Source organism: Artibeus jamaicensis, unplaced genomic scaffold (assembly GCF_021234435.1).
Source record: "Artibeus jamaicensis isolate MK-2021 breed Jamaican fruit bat unplaced genomic scaffold, CSHL_Jam_final contig_415, whole genome shotgun sequence".
NCBI lineage: Eukaryota > Metazoa > Chordata > Mammalia > Chiroptera > Phyllostomidae > Artibeus > Artibeus jamaicensis.
In genome coordinates this window covers 17,722,474-17,739,786 of record NW_026521823.1, presented here as the reverse complement: position 1 = coordinate 17,739,786, position 17,313 = coordinate 17,722,474, and the positions used below count along the sequence as shown (strand labels likewise).

Sequence of the window (17,313 nt, the reverse complement as noted above, 5' to 3'; positions counted from 1 at the left end):
TTTAGGTAAGAAATACCAGTGTTTTTTTATTTACTACTTTCTAAATCTTCAACGGTGCCTGATGATTTCGAATTCTCTAAGAATAATGAACATTCTGACCTCCCTTTGGGGCAAAAGTGAAGTTATTCTGAGCGATCCACATCAGGGCAAGCATTTCTTTCTTTCCACGATCTATTAGGAAATAAGGAACTGAACCCAGAGCATTCCATTATTCTTAAGTGATTTCAGACCGACTTTTTAGCCACAACTTGAAAACTGTCCTCGAATTCTAGCTTTATCCTAATAAACAATTTGGGAGATAAGAGCAATCAGATGCATAAAGCATACGCTTTGCTTACATGGGAATTTATTCAAAATAATTTCTTAACAATCATAAAGTGAGGGGATGGGTTTCGTTCCCCTCTGACTGCCAGCCCCGAGCAGAGAGGCATCCTAAATCCCCGAGGGGCAGCTCCAAGCGCTCCGGCTGCTCTCGAAGTTCGCGGGCGGTGGCTGGGGAGGTTTTGGGAAACAATACGAGTCATCGCGGACGAAATGGAATATTAGACACACAATCTAACGGTCGTGGAAGAGAAGTAGATAATCTCCCCCTCTCCGATCGCCGCTTCAGTGTCTCTGGCCTCTCCGCTCTGTCCCTCCCACAGTTCTTCTCCTGCCACCCCCACGCGCCCCACGCCCCCTCCCTCCTCCTTCTCTTGCTCACTCGCTTTCTCTCTGCTGCCCCGCGCTCTCGGAGTCTCGGCTCCGAGGTCCTGGTTGGATAATTTGGGTTAATACTAGTGAGTGAGGTTTTTGCGGCTTCAAAGGGTATTTCAAGTTTCCGGAGCTCCTCCCCTCTGCACCGTGTGACAACAACAACTCGTCCAGCCGGCAGCCTGCACTTTTCAGCTCATTTTCTCTCTGTCATTCCCCTCTCAATCTTTGATCAATGTACTTGCCAGGGAGAACCCGAGTCCTTCCAACCTCCTCCTTCTCACCTTCATCCTCAACTTTGTGCTAGAGCGGGACCCGCACAGCAACAGCCGACCCTCCCGCCTCCCCCCCGCCCCGCACCGGCCCCCGATCCCAGCCCCCGAGCGGACGCGCGGTCCGACTCACGGGACACTTTTGTGCGTTTCTCCCCGGGCGCCTCTCGCGCTCGCCCCTCCTGCGCTCGCCTCCTCTTCTCCCCCGCTCGCTCTCTCCCGGAGTTGTTGTGGTTGCTGCCCCTTCGCTCCTGCTCTCCCGTCTCCCCCTCGCCCTCCCTGGGGTGTGTGGCAACTTTCCCCGTCGCCTCTCCTCCTCCCGTCTCCCCTTATATGTGACCATGGCAGTGCCGGCGGCTTTGATCCCTCCGACCCAGCTGGTCCCCCCTCAGCCCCCGATCTCCACGTCTGCTTCCTCCTCCGGCACCACCACCTCCACCTCCTCGGCGACCTCGTCTCCGGCTCCGTCCATCGGGCCCCCGGCGTCCTCGGGGCCAACTCTGTTCCGGCCGGAGTCCATCGCTTCGGCAGCGGCGGCCACAGTCACCTCCACCGGCGGCGGCGGCGGCGGCAGCGGCGGCGGCAGCGCTGGCAACGGAGGCGGCGGAGGCGGCGGCGGCGGCGGCGGCGGCAACTGCAACCCCAGCCTGGCGACCGGGAGCGGCGGCGGCGGCGGCGGCAGCGGCGCCTCCAACACCCCCATCCACGCGAGCTCCGGCAGCGGCAGCAGCGGCAGCAGCAGCAGCAGCAGCAGCAGTAGCAGCAGCAGCAGCAGCAGCAGCAGCAGCAGCAGCTGCGGCCCCCTCCCCGGGAAACCCGTCTACTCGACCCCGTCCCCAGTGGAAAACACCCCCCAGAATAATGAGTGCAAAATGGTGGATCTGAGGGGGGCCAAAGTGGCTTCCTTCACCGTGGAGGGCTGCGAGCTGATCTGCCTGCCCCAGGCTTTCGACCTGTTCCTGAAGCACTTGGTGGGGGGCTTGCACACAGTCTACACCAAGCTGAAGCGGCTGGAGATCACGCCCGTGGTGTGCAATGTGGAGCAGGTTCGCATCCTGAGGGGACTGGGGGCCATCCAGCCCGGAGTGAACCGCTGCAAACTCATTTCCAGGAAGGACTTCGAGACCCTCTACAATGACTGCACCAACGCAAGGTAAAGAGTTGGGGGGCAGCCTCCGCCACCCGGGGTCCCTTCCCACTCGCCTGCTCACCCTTCCCTCGCTCCCTTCGCCGCGCCGCTCGCTCCGCGCGCCCGCGGGCCGCGCGCCCTCCACTCCGGGTCCTGCGGGCCGGCCGGCCGCTCTCGGCCCTCTGCGAAGTTGCCACCTCGCCCAGCCCCGACCTCGCTCTTCCGCCCGGTCCGCCCCTGGTCCGCTTGCCCGCAGGGGGACGCGGGAACCCCCAGCCTCTGGGCGGAGTGGACGGGAAGGAGGAGGACTCCGTTCCAGGAGTCGCTGCCCCTCCGTGGGTGCCCCAGCGTCTGGGGTCCGCTCTCCGCGCGGCTGCCCTGGTGTGCGCGCCCTCCGACCCCCGTTCCACCGCGAGTCTCGGGACGCTGGCGGGGCCGGTCCGTGGCGCCAGCCCGTGTCCCGGGGGCAGAGGGAGGTCGTGACCCTGCCGGGCAGGGTTCGGGAAGCTGGAAGACTCACTTTGGGTGAGGGGCCAGCGAAGTAGTCTCGGGCGTGGGTCCCTTAGAGGTCGGGAGGGGCACGCTCCCGAGGCCCGGAGTCCCGGGGTGATCCCGAGGGACCCCCCAGAGAGTTCAGCCCCGAAACCTTGATGGGAAGCCCGCCGAGGGGAGGGGTCTGTGTGTGTGCGCATGTGTGCGTGTGTCCGCACGTGAGCGTGTGTGTGTGTGTGCAAAGTAGATAAAGGAGTACGTTTGCCCCGGGGCAGATTCGAGGGGACCAGCATGTTTCCTTCTGTAGGGGGAGGTGATCGGGTGCCCGCGACTCTGGGTTGCTGAACTGGAGACGTGGGGAAGGAAGATCACAGCTCTCTCTTGCTCGCGCTCTACCTCAACAAGCTGCTCTTTGTTTTGTTTCTTTCCTTTTCTTTCTTTCTCTCTTTTTTCTTTTAAATTTAAGGTTAGTAGCTCACGCATTGAGCAGGTGCAAGCTTTGCACTGGGATACTCTTTGGATCTCAATACAGAAGCCAGTGCTGTGGGTTCGCCAGCCGGGCAAAGCGCGCGAACCCTGGAGACCGCTGGAAGGGAGCCGGGCCAGACCAGTTTTATGCTAATGAACGTTCAGTGGGGGAGGATCTACCGGGAGGGGGCGGGAGTGGGGTAACTTGTCAGTTTCGGGGTAGAAACGATTATTTCACCCACTTTCACAGTTCCGCTTTGTCCTCACCATTCGCTGCAGAGGGAAAAGTTTAGTGCCGGGAGAAAGAGAGTAGGAGACCAGAAAGTTGGAGACCAGAAGCAGGCGCGTGAGAACTGCGCGCAGAATTTGCGCGGAGTCTTCCATATCCTCTCAATAAGTTTAAAATCCAGGAGAAGGAACGGAGTTTTACTCTTTTAGGGTGTGCGTGCGTCCCTTAGAGAGTTAAGGAAACTGAGGTGCGAAAGAAAGAAGAGTAGGTAGTGACCAGGAGGAAACCCAGGTGGAAAAGCTCTTAACCATTTCTTCCTTGGTAGAAGACACCTGGCTAATGTCCTCGGAAGACTGTAACGAAAAAGACCAACTCTAGCTCAACAAATGTCCCATCTTTACCTAGCCAGAAACTTTTCGTGTTTATTTGCCATGATTTGCATGGGGGAATGGGTGTGAGTCTGTGTTTTGAATCTTTATTTCTACTATTTTGGGGTGACTCTTCAGAGCGCACGCGGGTACAGACACGCGCACGTGTCCAAGAGTATGGACAGGTGGCAGTAAAGATTTAGGGGGAATCTTGATTACTACACGTTATTTAAGAAGATAATTGGAGTCCTTGGACGTACAGAAGATAACATGTTTGTCAAAGATCCTGTTCAATTCAGGGCAGACGATTGTTACGGAGTTGTTACAAGGAATGCTAGTTGAAATCTGAAGCCAGTTTAGATATGATTGTTAAAATAGTATCTGTCCAGTAAACTGTGAAGCGCTGCTGTTTTTCTCTTCAGAAATCAAACCACTCTGCTCCGGAATCCTCTGTACTCCATAGTTAATGGCCATTTCAAATAACACACAAACAAATTGGCAGAGAAAACTTCCTTCATTGACTGCAGCGTTATAATCAATGAAAATCAGGTGGTGTTGTACCTTTTACGATTAGTCCTTTTCTGTTTTCCCCACCCCTGAAATTTTTGCTTAGACTTTGAAATTGCCCTCCTCATATGATTGGAGTATATTCTTAAAGTTATCTGCAAAATTTCTTAATTATTTTCTGAGGTTAAAAATTCCTTCCCGGACTTTCATAAACTTTTAGAGCCAAGATAAATTAAATTCAGTAGAACTGTTTATCCCTTCAAAAAATATATATATATCATCAATACTCTAGTTATATATCAATTATCTGGTCTTTGTGATACGTACCTTACTCTAAAACTCTATTTCAGGTCATTTTAAGGTATACATGGTAAGTTTGTTGATTTACCACTGCATTTTGTATCTTTTATCTTTTATCAACTACAAGAGTTGCTCATACCCAAATACAGGCGAACACCACAACCCTTAACCTTCGAAGATGTGTAGTTGCAGATTTCTACCTAGGTTTTCCCAACTCTCCCAGTGACTGAGAAAACAGAAAGCTTGTAATTGAACCCTCTCACCAAAATATACTGTTTGCAGTGTAATGGACTATTTATTCATTTGCATGATAACTACAAGTATTATTGTCTTATATCTTAACTTTAAAAGCAATACCTAAAATATTTTGCATTTTGAATTTAAAAAAACAAAATTACTTTTTGTCATTCAAATGCAGTTTATACCGTTGCATTTAAGATCTTTTTTCATTCACTTATATATATATTGATTTCTTTCATTCTGTTTTCTTTCTTTCCTGTCTACTTTAGAGACTAAAGAAATGATTTATGCAGAGAGTAAGAGAAACTGTTCAAAAAGGCAAAGTACATAAAACAATATATACACAGTGTATAAGAAACATCAAATCTTAGCAGTCTCAGCTTTTTATTGGACACATATCTAATTATATGTCTTGATAGCATTTCCATACCAGGGAATCTGAGGAACTGAAGTGATGTTAAAAGAAAGGCTCAAAAACTTGTTCAAAGTGGCTCAGTAAGTTTGTAACAAACCTCAGAGTGGGTTTAATTTGCTTGGGGCTGTTGCATCAGTATGCTGTCTATGAAAACTAGAATAATTGTTGAGGCCTTCTGTCATTACCATGAGGAGATGAAACAGACTATCACCTGCTTGATAGTAAAGCTAAAAGTGAGGGTCTCACAACATGAAAGAAAATGGAAGGAAATATATTTAAAAGTTGTCAAAGGACTAGGGCTGACCTTGATCAGCTTCCTTCAATTATTATTTTTAAACTAAACATCAGTTGTATGAACTTGGCTGTTGCAACAGAGGTCACTTAATTAACTGGTAACCATTAAACAACAACAAGAAAGAAAAGTAATTACGTTCATAGTCAAGTCTCTGTATGAGTCAGGCTTTTGTTTGTGGATTTGGGTTAGGATGCAATTTTATGCGAATTCAGGTAATCAGAAGTTACTCTTTTTTATTTGATCTGAAATGCTTATTTTTTGAGTATTGCCCGGAGATGATTTTGTCTCAGGATCTTTCAAACCAGATTGTAATTTGGGTACTATGTAGCCCTAGATTTGTGGAGTTTCTAACTTGAATAGATTCCAGTTAATCTCATCAGACAGTTAATCTTATATGCATATACATATATTCACAAACAGCATTCTTTTATCCTGACAGTTAATACCATCCATAGACAGCCAATGGGAAGATTTGCAAGTATTTTTAGGTTAGTAGTAATATGTGGATGCAATTTTAGCATAAGAAGTATAAAATATTTTCCGATTCTTGGCTCTGTCTTTTTTTATAATCAAGAGTTTTAATAAAGATGGCACACGGAACCAGTGTACATTTATTGAGCATTTCCCCCATGGTGCGCTTGTCCAGGGCATGGACTTTTAAACTTAGGCATCAACACAGAAAGTTTCAACACTGATGCAGATTTACTTCTAACAGATAATTATGATACTTGGCACAGAGAAATTAAAAAAAAATTACTTCAAATGAAAAAAGAGAAACTATGCTTTTGAAGTTTTTCTATTACAGTCGATTAATGGCTCCTATGAAGCCTTATGTTTCTTTTAATAACATTTCAAAAAGAACATGGCATAATTAGAAGACTAAGGTCTAAATATAAAAGTTTAAGTTTGGGTCCACCACTTATTTCTGTGTACTTTAAAAATGTTAATAAATCATAATTTAATCACTAACATATAAATAAAATCAAAGAAAATTACAACCTAGGATTTACCTTGTTCAGTCAAATTATATTGCAAAATTCTTGAGTTATTTGGATAATATCTTTCAAACCTGTTGTTTGGAGATAATCTTCAGTAATATTATAGTCATTACTGTGAAAAGTGCACATCATTAGGAAAATGGTTTACTTTCTGAACTTCACAGATTATTAGTTAATGTTCTGAGACATTTAATTTGATTTGCACATCTGATGTTTTATTTGCTGAAGCTTCACATATTTATGTAGGATGAACTACATAACAAGCTCGTTTTTAGAATTTCCCTACAGTTTTTTTTGTATTTGCATTTAATACACAATTCTTAACTCTTTATTAGTCTGAATCTGCTGTTATTTTTTGTTTAATCGACTACACTTCACATAAGTTGCATATAAACTATTGAGGTCAATATTAGCCACTCTCTTTTTTCCTTACAACCTCCCCCAACATACTGAGATGTGTCACCCAATATTGATTAAAGTCTTGGCTGCATTTGAGCATAAATCACTCTTCTCTTTGGTGATTTACCATGTGTGATTCACCAGCATATGAAAACATAATATGCTTTATCGTTTTTCATTTGATGTTTTGTTTTTGGAATGTAAGTAGCATTTATAACTTAGCCTCATGTGGAACCAAATCGTTGTTATTTTAGTAACAATTTGTGTTTTGTCTGTTAGTATTATTTTATATTATCGAGTTATTCTACTCAACTGTTTCATAGTTGCCTTTGCTAATCCAGTAAAATAATCATTTAAATTGCATTGTATTAGCAGCATACAGCACATGTATTGCAAAATATAGTAAGAAATTAAGCTCACAGGTTGTAAACTGTCTTCTGTGGGTACTTGGAAGAAATCCATTTGAAGTATGCCTTCTAAATGGGTACAGGTGAGTCTTAAACATTTTGATTTTAAGGTTTGTTAGTTGGTTCTTTAAAAACGTTAAGGTTGCCTGAATTTTATCTTTCAAGGATTTTATTTTCAGAATGTTCACCCCCAAAAAGTTACATCAAGTTATGTAACTTCAGAAATATGCTGTTAAGCATTTGAGTATTTAAGTATGTAATTGTTATCATTATTTATTATTTTATGTTTGAACTCTTCGAGACTAGAATGACCCTTAGCAAGTGCCTGAGAATGTGCCATTCTCTTAACTAAGTTACTACATTGTGATTGGTTAGTTGTACATACATGAATACATACATATTTATATTGTTCCTTAAAGGCTGCGGCGTGAAAATTCTAGCTAAGAATACATTAAAAGTGTATTTACATCTGTGTTTCAGACTTTGAGACTGCATTAAGGAGCCTCTTTTCCATTATATTTGTTATGTTAAATGTTATTTTTAATAAAGAAAACCCTGAGTTAACAGCCCACCTGATGGGGTTCAGATAAGTGTGATATCAAAAGCTCACATCTGCACAGGTATGTCTCAGGACTAGCAGAGGCTCCATGAGCCTACGTTGTGCTCAAGTGCCTTTGCTTTACTTCTCAATTTGCCAGAGGCATTTCCAGTCAAAAGTAGTTTTTTGCCACAGTGGCTGTTTTTTGCTGATATTTGCTTTTTAGTATACGCCACAGTATAGGAAATACTTTTATAAGAATAGTGTAGTTTGTTTACCCAATTATTTCTTAGGGAAAACAAGAACAACAAAGATAGTATATTTCTGCTTGGCCTAGTAATTAGTTGTTATTCGATTAACTGGTGCATCACTTTATTCTGATGCACCTATTTACTTTGCAAAGGTTCTGAGAATCTTTTCAGAGTATGTCTATTGAACTTCATGATTCACTTTATATCTAAATGTGCTAATGACTATGAACAGAATTTTCTATCCAGTATAAATTAATCAATTAAGCAATCAATCAGTGAAAGCTCATTTTTTCAAATTAATGATGGAATTAAAATTAGTGGAATAAAATAGCAGATTAATGTCATAATATATAATATAATCATATATAGAGAATGACCCATATCACCACTTAATGCAAAATCAGAGAGCTTGAACAAGTGCATTTTAAATTTCTTGTGTACTCTGACTTAGGTTTACTGTGTAAGAGGATTCTGATTCATTCATTAAAATATTCATATGTAGATTTTTCTAAATTGTCCATTGAAATGGACAATGACTGAATTTTGTTCAAGGTGTGGCCCTGGTGCTTTCTGATTCAAATTAGATTGGATTTGATCCAGGGTACCAACCTGGGATTCTCTTGCATATTTTAATGTACGTTACTTGCGTGAAAGTTGTCAAAGACAGTTTGCTAAACTGCAAAACTCCCTGTCGTTATTTAATTGGTCCTATATTTTTGTACTTAGAAGTTTGTTGAAGTGTCTAAAACTGCCGTGCAGCAACACACTGATTGGCCAGTGTTTTTTTTTCTAAATAAAGTTTTAGAGAGTAATAATTAAAAAACAAAGAGCTTACCTGAAGCACCTAAAATATATCGTTCAATAATATGAATAGAATGCCCACGGTACATTATGTGGTTCTGGGGGGGAGTTAAAATTACTTAGTGTGATTTGTAGAATATGAATTTCATTTAAGTGTAAGTAGTCATATCATAATCTTGCAGTGGACTTGAAGGTAGTATACATGTTTGACACAAAATTGGGTATGCTTTTCAAGCATGATTTTTACAAAGCAGTATTGAAATAGGGAACAAAATAGATTAGATACTTTTGGTCAGTAACACTGAAGAATTGAGGAATATTTTTTTTCACATAAATGAATGGAGGGGTGAACAAAATATTAAGAAGTGACCGTGTAGTGTCTTTTAATTGTATTGTATCAAAAGTTCCTAAATAATCAGATTATCTTTTCAGTCACAACAGGAAAATAGGACTTCTCTTCAAGGACAAACAGAGTATATCTGAAAGGAAAGAGTACTAGTTTAAAAGGAGTTATTTTATGGAAGCACGCTGAAACACTTGCAGTAAATACCCACTTGCTCAGTTTAAGGAATACTAGTTACTTTTTAAGTAAAGGCAATGAAAAAATTTCTTTAAATATATTAAACAGATGAGTCATTTTGTTAAAATATTAAACTGATAACATCGTGGAATTGTATTAATAGCAACAGTAAATTGCTGTTGTTTATATTCTTACATTTCAAAGACATTTTATTTATGAACATTGCAAATCTCTGAAGGTATAACAAATATTTGAACCCATGATAACTCTGCTAAAATATATTGATATATTCAACATATTCCTACTTTATGTTTTAAATATATTAATTTTCTTTAGCTTAATTCTTGGAACTGATATTTATTTCTTGAGCTAGGCAGTATTTATTTTAATAGTACCTTTGGATTTTAAATGAATAACTTGGAGCACTTTTAGTTGTCACACATTTATACTAGGGTAGATGTTCTTGTGTGTGCAACAAGTGTAAAATATTTATCAGTATTTTAGAGATCTTTGTGGTGGCCGTTTTTTGTTTATGTTGACCTTAGCCCATGTAGTCTATGTAGGTATGCTAAAACAATTGTGTCTTTGTTAGGAAAGCCTTTATACATGTCTGTGTGTACACACACACACACACACACACACACACACCCAGAGGTTACACACACAGAGGCTTATAGGATGTGAGGCTGGCTCTAGGAAAATAACTTAAATAAAATTGGCTTTAACTTTGCTTTCTGTAATTTACTGAAATATAGAGTAACACATAATTGTTACTCTTGATTCTACTTGATAGATTGACAATGTAAGACATATTTAAAATTAATTTTATGGTGAAAGAAGTAATTTACATTTAAATATTTTAAAATATAATGACATGCAGTGTTACAAGATTAGGAGGACAATGATTTAAAACTTTTCTTAATTTTCTTAGACCTTTATTTTTATGATAGCTAAAATGTACTTTTAATTCTCTATGGAAAATGCTTATGTCTGAAGATTATTTTATTTGTGCAAAATATATATTAAGCCATTAGGTACTAGAACTTGTACATTATTGAATGGCATTTAATGTGCTTAACATCATTGCTCCATTCCTTTTAGTGGTTTATTTCATTGCTGCTTGCACTTTAGAGCAAGGATATCTTTTAAATCAGTGGATAAATGATAGAAAAACAATTTCATAACCTAAAAAGATGATTGCTCTTCTAAAAGCTTTGCCATCAATACGATGAGCTAGGAATGAGGTCAGTGGGTTAATCTGCAGGCCTACATAAGGAGATGTGTGTTACCATTTCTTGTGGTGGACTGTAATTGTCTTTGAAAACACCTGGTAGAGGTCCAGTTAAATTGAAATCAATTACTTTTTCAATCATTTCATGGCATTTGTCAAGTCATTACATCATTGGTAAAAGTGCAAGCAAGTATGCATATTCTTTTGTTGCAAAGTAGAAAGAAGCTTACAAAACTACTTAAAAGTTTCAGCCTCATGTAAAACTTGTGGACTTGAAAAAAACTTGTGTGTTATGAATGTAAAATGAAGTGCGATGAGAAGTTCATCTTTGTCTTTAGATATCTAAGTAAAAGGCAGCAAATATTTCACATTACTTTTGTGTCATCTCCTATGCATATATTTTAAAAGGAAAATATAAAGTAATTAAAAATGGTTTCAAAATATTTTATGACTTTTGAGGTGGGAGACCTTTATACTTCCCATCTCAGAGCCCTGTGACAAGTGCACATTATAATCAAAGATGAATATATGTCTGCTGTTCACTCATTTTTTTCTTCAAACATTGACAGTACATGCAGATTTGAACTTGTAGCCAGGAAGAGGGCTTCCATGCTTCAAATTGCCAAAAGACCTCCAGGGATAGAAACTTGACCTGCTTTTATGAAACCATAGAATTACATTTATACAACTTACCCTAGGGGGAAGGAATGAACTGATCCCTATTCAAACCTTAATATTGAAACCTTCTGGGTCAAATTTGATTTTTGTTCCCATTAACACCTGTTTGGCTACCAAATTTCACAAGTAGATATTCTGAGAAAATTTTAAAAATGTTATTCATGAATGACATTTCACAGTTAAACCAAAATGCCATCAAAATATTACTTAAAGTTTTCACATTACTAACTTTTCACATTAATAACATGTTACTTTTTAATTTTTTATTGTTAATTGTTTTTCAAGCACAGTTGTCTCCATTTACTTTGTAAAACAAAATATTGAGCTTTTAAATATATATCCTAGATGTAAGGAGTTCAAGCGTAAATTTGTTTACTTGTATATGAAAACATTGAGTTTGTACTTTTTAAAAATTAATTTATCTCCCCTGAAGAATCAGCCCAAATGTGAGCAGAAAAAAATTTTAAAGCATTGTTCTTGTGATAACTTTTCAGAATAAGGTTTTTATATGAATATATTTTAATTTTTATTTTCTTTAAACATTTTAAATGACTATATTTCTTATTTTATTTTTAGTTAGGCTACCTGAAGGGGTTTTCTTTCCTTTTGTCACTAATAATAATAAATGAAGATGGCCATCGATAAAGTGGATGGATAAAACCTATTTTTATTTAAGTTGGGTTCACTTTAGTGATGTGAACTGAACTAAGTTGGAAAACTGAAGTTAATCATATCTTCAAAATAAAGAGGAATTTATGTATGTAATAATGGGCTTAATTGCTGGAATATCAAAATGCTACATCATACATATACATGAATGAATAATGTAAAAAGGTAGGGTTATAATATCTTTTTGTTTATAACTGAAGGTATTCTGTGACCGCCATTAGATTGCAGAACCTGCTTCTCCATATAGAATAACTTGCTTTCCATCTACCTGCTTCTCCATATAGAATGACTTGCTTTCAATCTACATCAAAAAAAACACTTTGTAAATGGGGGGACACATGGGTATGTGCCCCCACTCGAATATCCTCTGTAACAGTGACAATGGCTGAATAATTCCACGATTGGACTTTGGAATTGAGGGTAACAAGTTTCTTTTCCCTAAAAATTAAGAAGAATTTCAAAGACCTTTCATTTCTTTTTTCACTTAATATGGATAAAATCACTTGAATAATTGGTAGTTTTCCTTTAAGAACCAAACATAAAAAATCCTAATAAGAATGGTTATAATGAATTGATTCTTGGAATGGAGCTAAAGCATTGACGTTTTCAATGAGTTTGCCACTTTCCTTACTACTGTAAGCCATGATCATCAAGGAGAACATATTTAGTGTTTTAAACATGTGTTTATTTTTTTGTATTGGCTGTCACATAGCAAAAAAATTCTCTCCCTCTAAGCTAATATTTTTCCACCATGTTCAACACTCATTATTTGAATGAAGTTCAAAAATTAAAGTAATTATTTGGATGTTTCCTAAGATCTCTTTGATGCCCTATTTATAAAATACCAGTATTTGGTTAAGTATTTCATTTACTTTGAAAAGTTGCCTCTCCTCATTTCATGGTGATCCAAATGCTGGCCCTCTCCATTTCATTTTTTTTTTTTACTGTGATGGAGGAAGGAAAGGAGTTAGGTCACATGACTCAAGCACATTATGCAGTCCTTAGAAGGACTCTAGTTCAGGAAAGGCAACCTATTTTGAGTTTTGTAATGGTGATAATAGGAAGTTTCTACGACCTTTTTTGTCTTCCGGTGGCTCTCTGAAGCTCTATTTCTAATAATGATTGATGGTATACCAAATGAACTGAAAAAAAAATCACCTTAAAAATCTTGCTATAAAATTATAGAATATATGAAGGGAGAGATGGGACTTTTATATTTTAGATAATTTTCTATAAGTAGAATAATCCTTAATGTTGCACAGAAGCCTAAATCATACTTAATATAGGAAACTTTCAGACACGAAGCTAAATTTCATCTTCTCAGATATCTTTATCATCCAAATTATCCTCATAATAATCCTTCTTTTTTGTTGAAACCCTAGTGAAATTCCACATGAAATGTAAACACTTTATGATAAAATTTACCTATAAACTTTTAGGTAAAAAAAGAACAAACTGCATTTTTGAGTTGTTGCTATGTCGATGAGCTCCCCAAATTCAACATTGCAAAAATAGAATTTATTTTTCTCAAGGTATTTTATTTCAAGTTTAGGAAATAAAATTAAAATGGAATAAACATCTTTACTTTCTCTTTGGGGGTGTGGGATAAATAAGGGCCCATGACAGGGATGCTGTTTGTTTTTCACAAAAGTTGTTTGTGATTTCAGGTACTCTTGGGAAATCTCTTGATCAGACTCACATCTGTTCCTGTCAAAGTGGGTGCTAAGATACCGGTCACCCAGCAACCATGTCCAAGAGGGAATTGGGCCGATAATAACTTCAAAAAGGAATGACAGATGCTAGATTAGGATGAAAGACAAAACGCATGAAAAATGAGCTTGTTAGAATCAAAAATTTGTTCAAGCACCTTTATGCAAATTAAATGAATATTGAATATTTTCATGCAGTAATTTCTACTTTTCCATTTGATTGAAAAGAAAAGAATAGTGCATTAAAACTCACAAATGTGACTACTTTCTTTTGTACTAACCAACATACAAAGCCGAATCTCATTTTAAAAAATCAGATTAGCCACCTGGGTTCTTATATCTCTACTAAGTATGCTACAATGTTTTTCTTACAACAGGGATACTGTTAGGGACACTGTGGTTTATCTAATTTTTTCATAAACAGTCTAGTGTGAATTAAGATTATTTTAGATGAATACAAATCTATTTTTTGAGAAAGCATTTTAAAAGTAACCTTATCCTATTGTCCTTGAAATTGCTTAATGTACATTAATAAAAGATCACTCAAGATGAGTTCACACCAAAATCTCATTGACTGGTTAAATAACAATGCATTAAAGTAAAGCAGGATGGCATATCCAAAATGATAAGTAGACAGAAAGATCTCTTCAAAATTTAAGATGCTTTTGATATATTACTAGTTTTTTTATTGAATAGTTCACATACTGGTCAGAATTTAGAAAGGCCTGATAAAAATGTAGTGATTGAAAGAGGTTTCTGAGACTTGGTTTAGCAATGTCTAATGTGGTCACGTAGAGAAATTGATTTTCTTCAGAAATTAATTAATTTTTCATATCGCCCTAAGCTGCAGTTAAAAAGAGTGCATACTTGTCTGTTTTCTTCCAGAAATATTGCCTAATCATATTAATACCATTGCCCCAAGGATGAAAAGATAATTGTACAAATGCATTTGGAAATATGTATCACTGAGTATTTATGATTAAATTATGCAAATGACCCAGCTCTCATCCTTTCCAGACCCAGATTGTCTAATTAGGATTGATATGCTGAATGGATGTTCCAGAATTTGAATACAAGCATGTCCAAAGAGCAGAAAATTGGAAATGACAAGGCTGCAACCCAAAGAAAAGTGTCTTTCCTTTCTCTACTTTGTTAATGTGCTGTTAGCAGTTGAGGGTTTTTCCATCCCTCTGGCTATTTTGTGACTCATATGTCCTTATTAGAAGCAAGTATGCAAAATGAATTGAACTTTAGCAAATAACATTCTATTTCTATTTGTTGCTTATTTAAAAATAATAATTCCCTGTTCCATAGAACATCACTATTAAGTTGCTTCAAACAATGTAAACTTACTCTTAACTGACTTAAAAAAAACTCCCTCAGATTTGGTATTTTAGCTTTATTTCTTTTTTCAAAATATATTTTATTGATTATGTTATTACAGTTGTCCCATTTCTCTCTCCCCTTTATTATTTTAGCTTTATTTCAAAGCTAGCACTCTGAACTTAATGCTACACCAGCACAGTATTTTCCAAGAATGTGCTTTCTGGAATCTACAGTTTATTAATGTGTTCATTCCATCATTTACTTAAATGCCTATTTCTTTATATTTGGAGAAAACTGTTTAAGCAACAATTTTGATTGGGAAGAAAAAAACCAGCACTTTAAATGCAACAATGTTTGAATTTTAGGTCCTCAGCAGGCTTTCTCCCTCATTGATTACACTCATTCATCTTAGATGGAGGGTGGCAGAGAGGAGCTAGGAAGGGACTGAACTGTGAGGACTCCAGCCTTTGTTAAGCAGCGGGTAGTCACTGCCTCTGAACTCGCCTGGCTCCTGCTTTCCATCTGCAGGATGATGGATTGCTATGTTTAATACATTTCAGCTTTTGTCTGTCATAGTGTGGACAGACAGTACTATCAGTGATTTCAACAGTGATTAGGGAACCATTTCAAACCACTCCCATTGGCCAGACAGCTTCCAGGAATGTCTGATGAAACATACTCATTGGCACTCTGGCCATGTAAATGTGGAGTTTAAGTAGGCAGAGATAGTACTCTCTGGTTTAAACCAACACAGAAGCCCGCTCAGAGTTTTACTAGAGTACTTACTCACTTTGGAACAAAATTACACGAGACAACATTCTAAGAACATTTTGGGTCTCGAACTAAAATATGCATCCTGAGTGGTCCTACACTGAGATAAATTTGTATTCTTTAAATAGTAACAACATGTGCTTACTGGAAGGATTGTATTCCACAGATTATGATGTCAGTTGTTGCTGTACTCTTCAACATTGAGCTGTGTAGCTACATTGGTGGGGACAGAATGTGAGGACTGTGTTACAGCAATAAGACATACATGGCATGTGCTATGCTGGGATTTGCTGGGCTGGGGTGCTTTATGGTTCACAAGTCCAAAGAGTGAATGGTATCAACAATCAGAAAGCCACTGTATATTTCCCCCAGAGTGTCTTCTTCTATTTATAAAACTAGTACAAAGAAAATAGAATGAACTAAAAGAAAAGATTCTTTTAAACCATTAATAACATAGGCAGAGTTTTATTTGGAAAATTTAACATATATAAAGAAATTGAATTGTACTAATTCTATCATTATACACCAAGTGTAATATAAATTAAAACTTAAATTTTTAAATATTATAAGCCTGGATTTCTTACTTTTTAATAGGTAATTATCAAAATATTAATTCAGACAAAGTTTTGAAACAAAAATATAAGTCAAAAGTACTACTTGCATTAATAGGGGAGATTAAACCCAAAGTTTAATTAATAGCAAAGATCTAGTGAGAATAAGAACTCCAGAACGCAGATTATATTTTCCCTTATTGATATTATTCTTTAATTTCACAATTTCACCTGAGATCCTTTCAGTAAAAGCTTCTTGTTTTGACTATGTGGTTACAAATATACAAACACACAGCACAGCACAAATACACAAATAAACACACATTGTATTTCTTTTGAATCAGTTCAGTAGTTAAGCTGGTTGGCATTTTGGCATTGCTGACACAGTAATAAGGACAGGTAACACCATGCCCCTTGGGAGAGTTATAAAAACATCCATATATTTTACAGATTCTCTTGTTCTTTGTTATAATTTAAGGCTTGTTTTATTGAAACAATGTTCAGCCTACAAATTGTGTATTCATTCATCATATGCTAAAGGAATCATTTGTCAGAGGAAAAGAGAGCTATGCCTCACAGTATACTTTAGAATAGAAATTACGTAACTGGCCTTAATTAATTTGGATTTTTCAATCAAACTATTCATAATTTATACAGCACATATATGGTGAAATAATGTTCTACCCTTCAACATTTTTGTGTTCAGATACTCATTCTAATGTGTGGTTGTCAACACTAGTCGTAGAATATTGCATATTTATTTATTTGTTCCATAGTGCCCGTGGAGGGCAGGCAGAGAAGTGGGAGTGTTTAGTCTTTTAGAGAAGGATAAGATATGGGGGACAGCTAAAAACCACAGTGATTTCGGGGGATGTTGATGGGTCAGGACCCCGAAATCACTGTGATATGTGGAGTTTCTATCAAGTCAAAGGGAAATGTGTGGGTGAGGCTATTGGAGTTAAGATGAACCCCTTTCAAAGGGGTTGTTGTGGAAAAGCCGGCAGAAAAAAAAACCCTCTTCTTTCTCTTAAGAACAAAAAAAAAAAAAAACAAACA

At 38.3% G+C, this 17,313-nt stretch overlaps 1 protein-coding gene across 1 annotated transcript in view; it reads left to right on the top strand.

Annotated features, from left to right (window-relative positions):
• The first annotated feature begins 726 nt into the window (after nt 1-726).
• Nucleotides 727-17,313, top strand: part of DACH1 (dachshund family transcription factor 1) — a 399,456-nt gene continuing 382,869 nt past the window's right edge. The window contains exon 1 of the mRNA XM_037153245.2: nt 727-2,118. Coding sequence (XP_037009140.2) covers nt 1,307-2,118 — 812 coding nt within the window. The 5' untranslated portion in view covers nt 727-1,306. The remainder of the gene's footprint in view (nt 2,119-17,313) is intronic.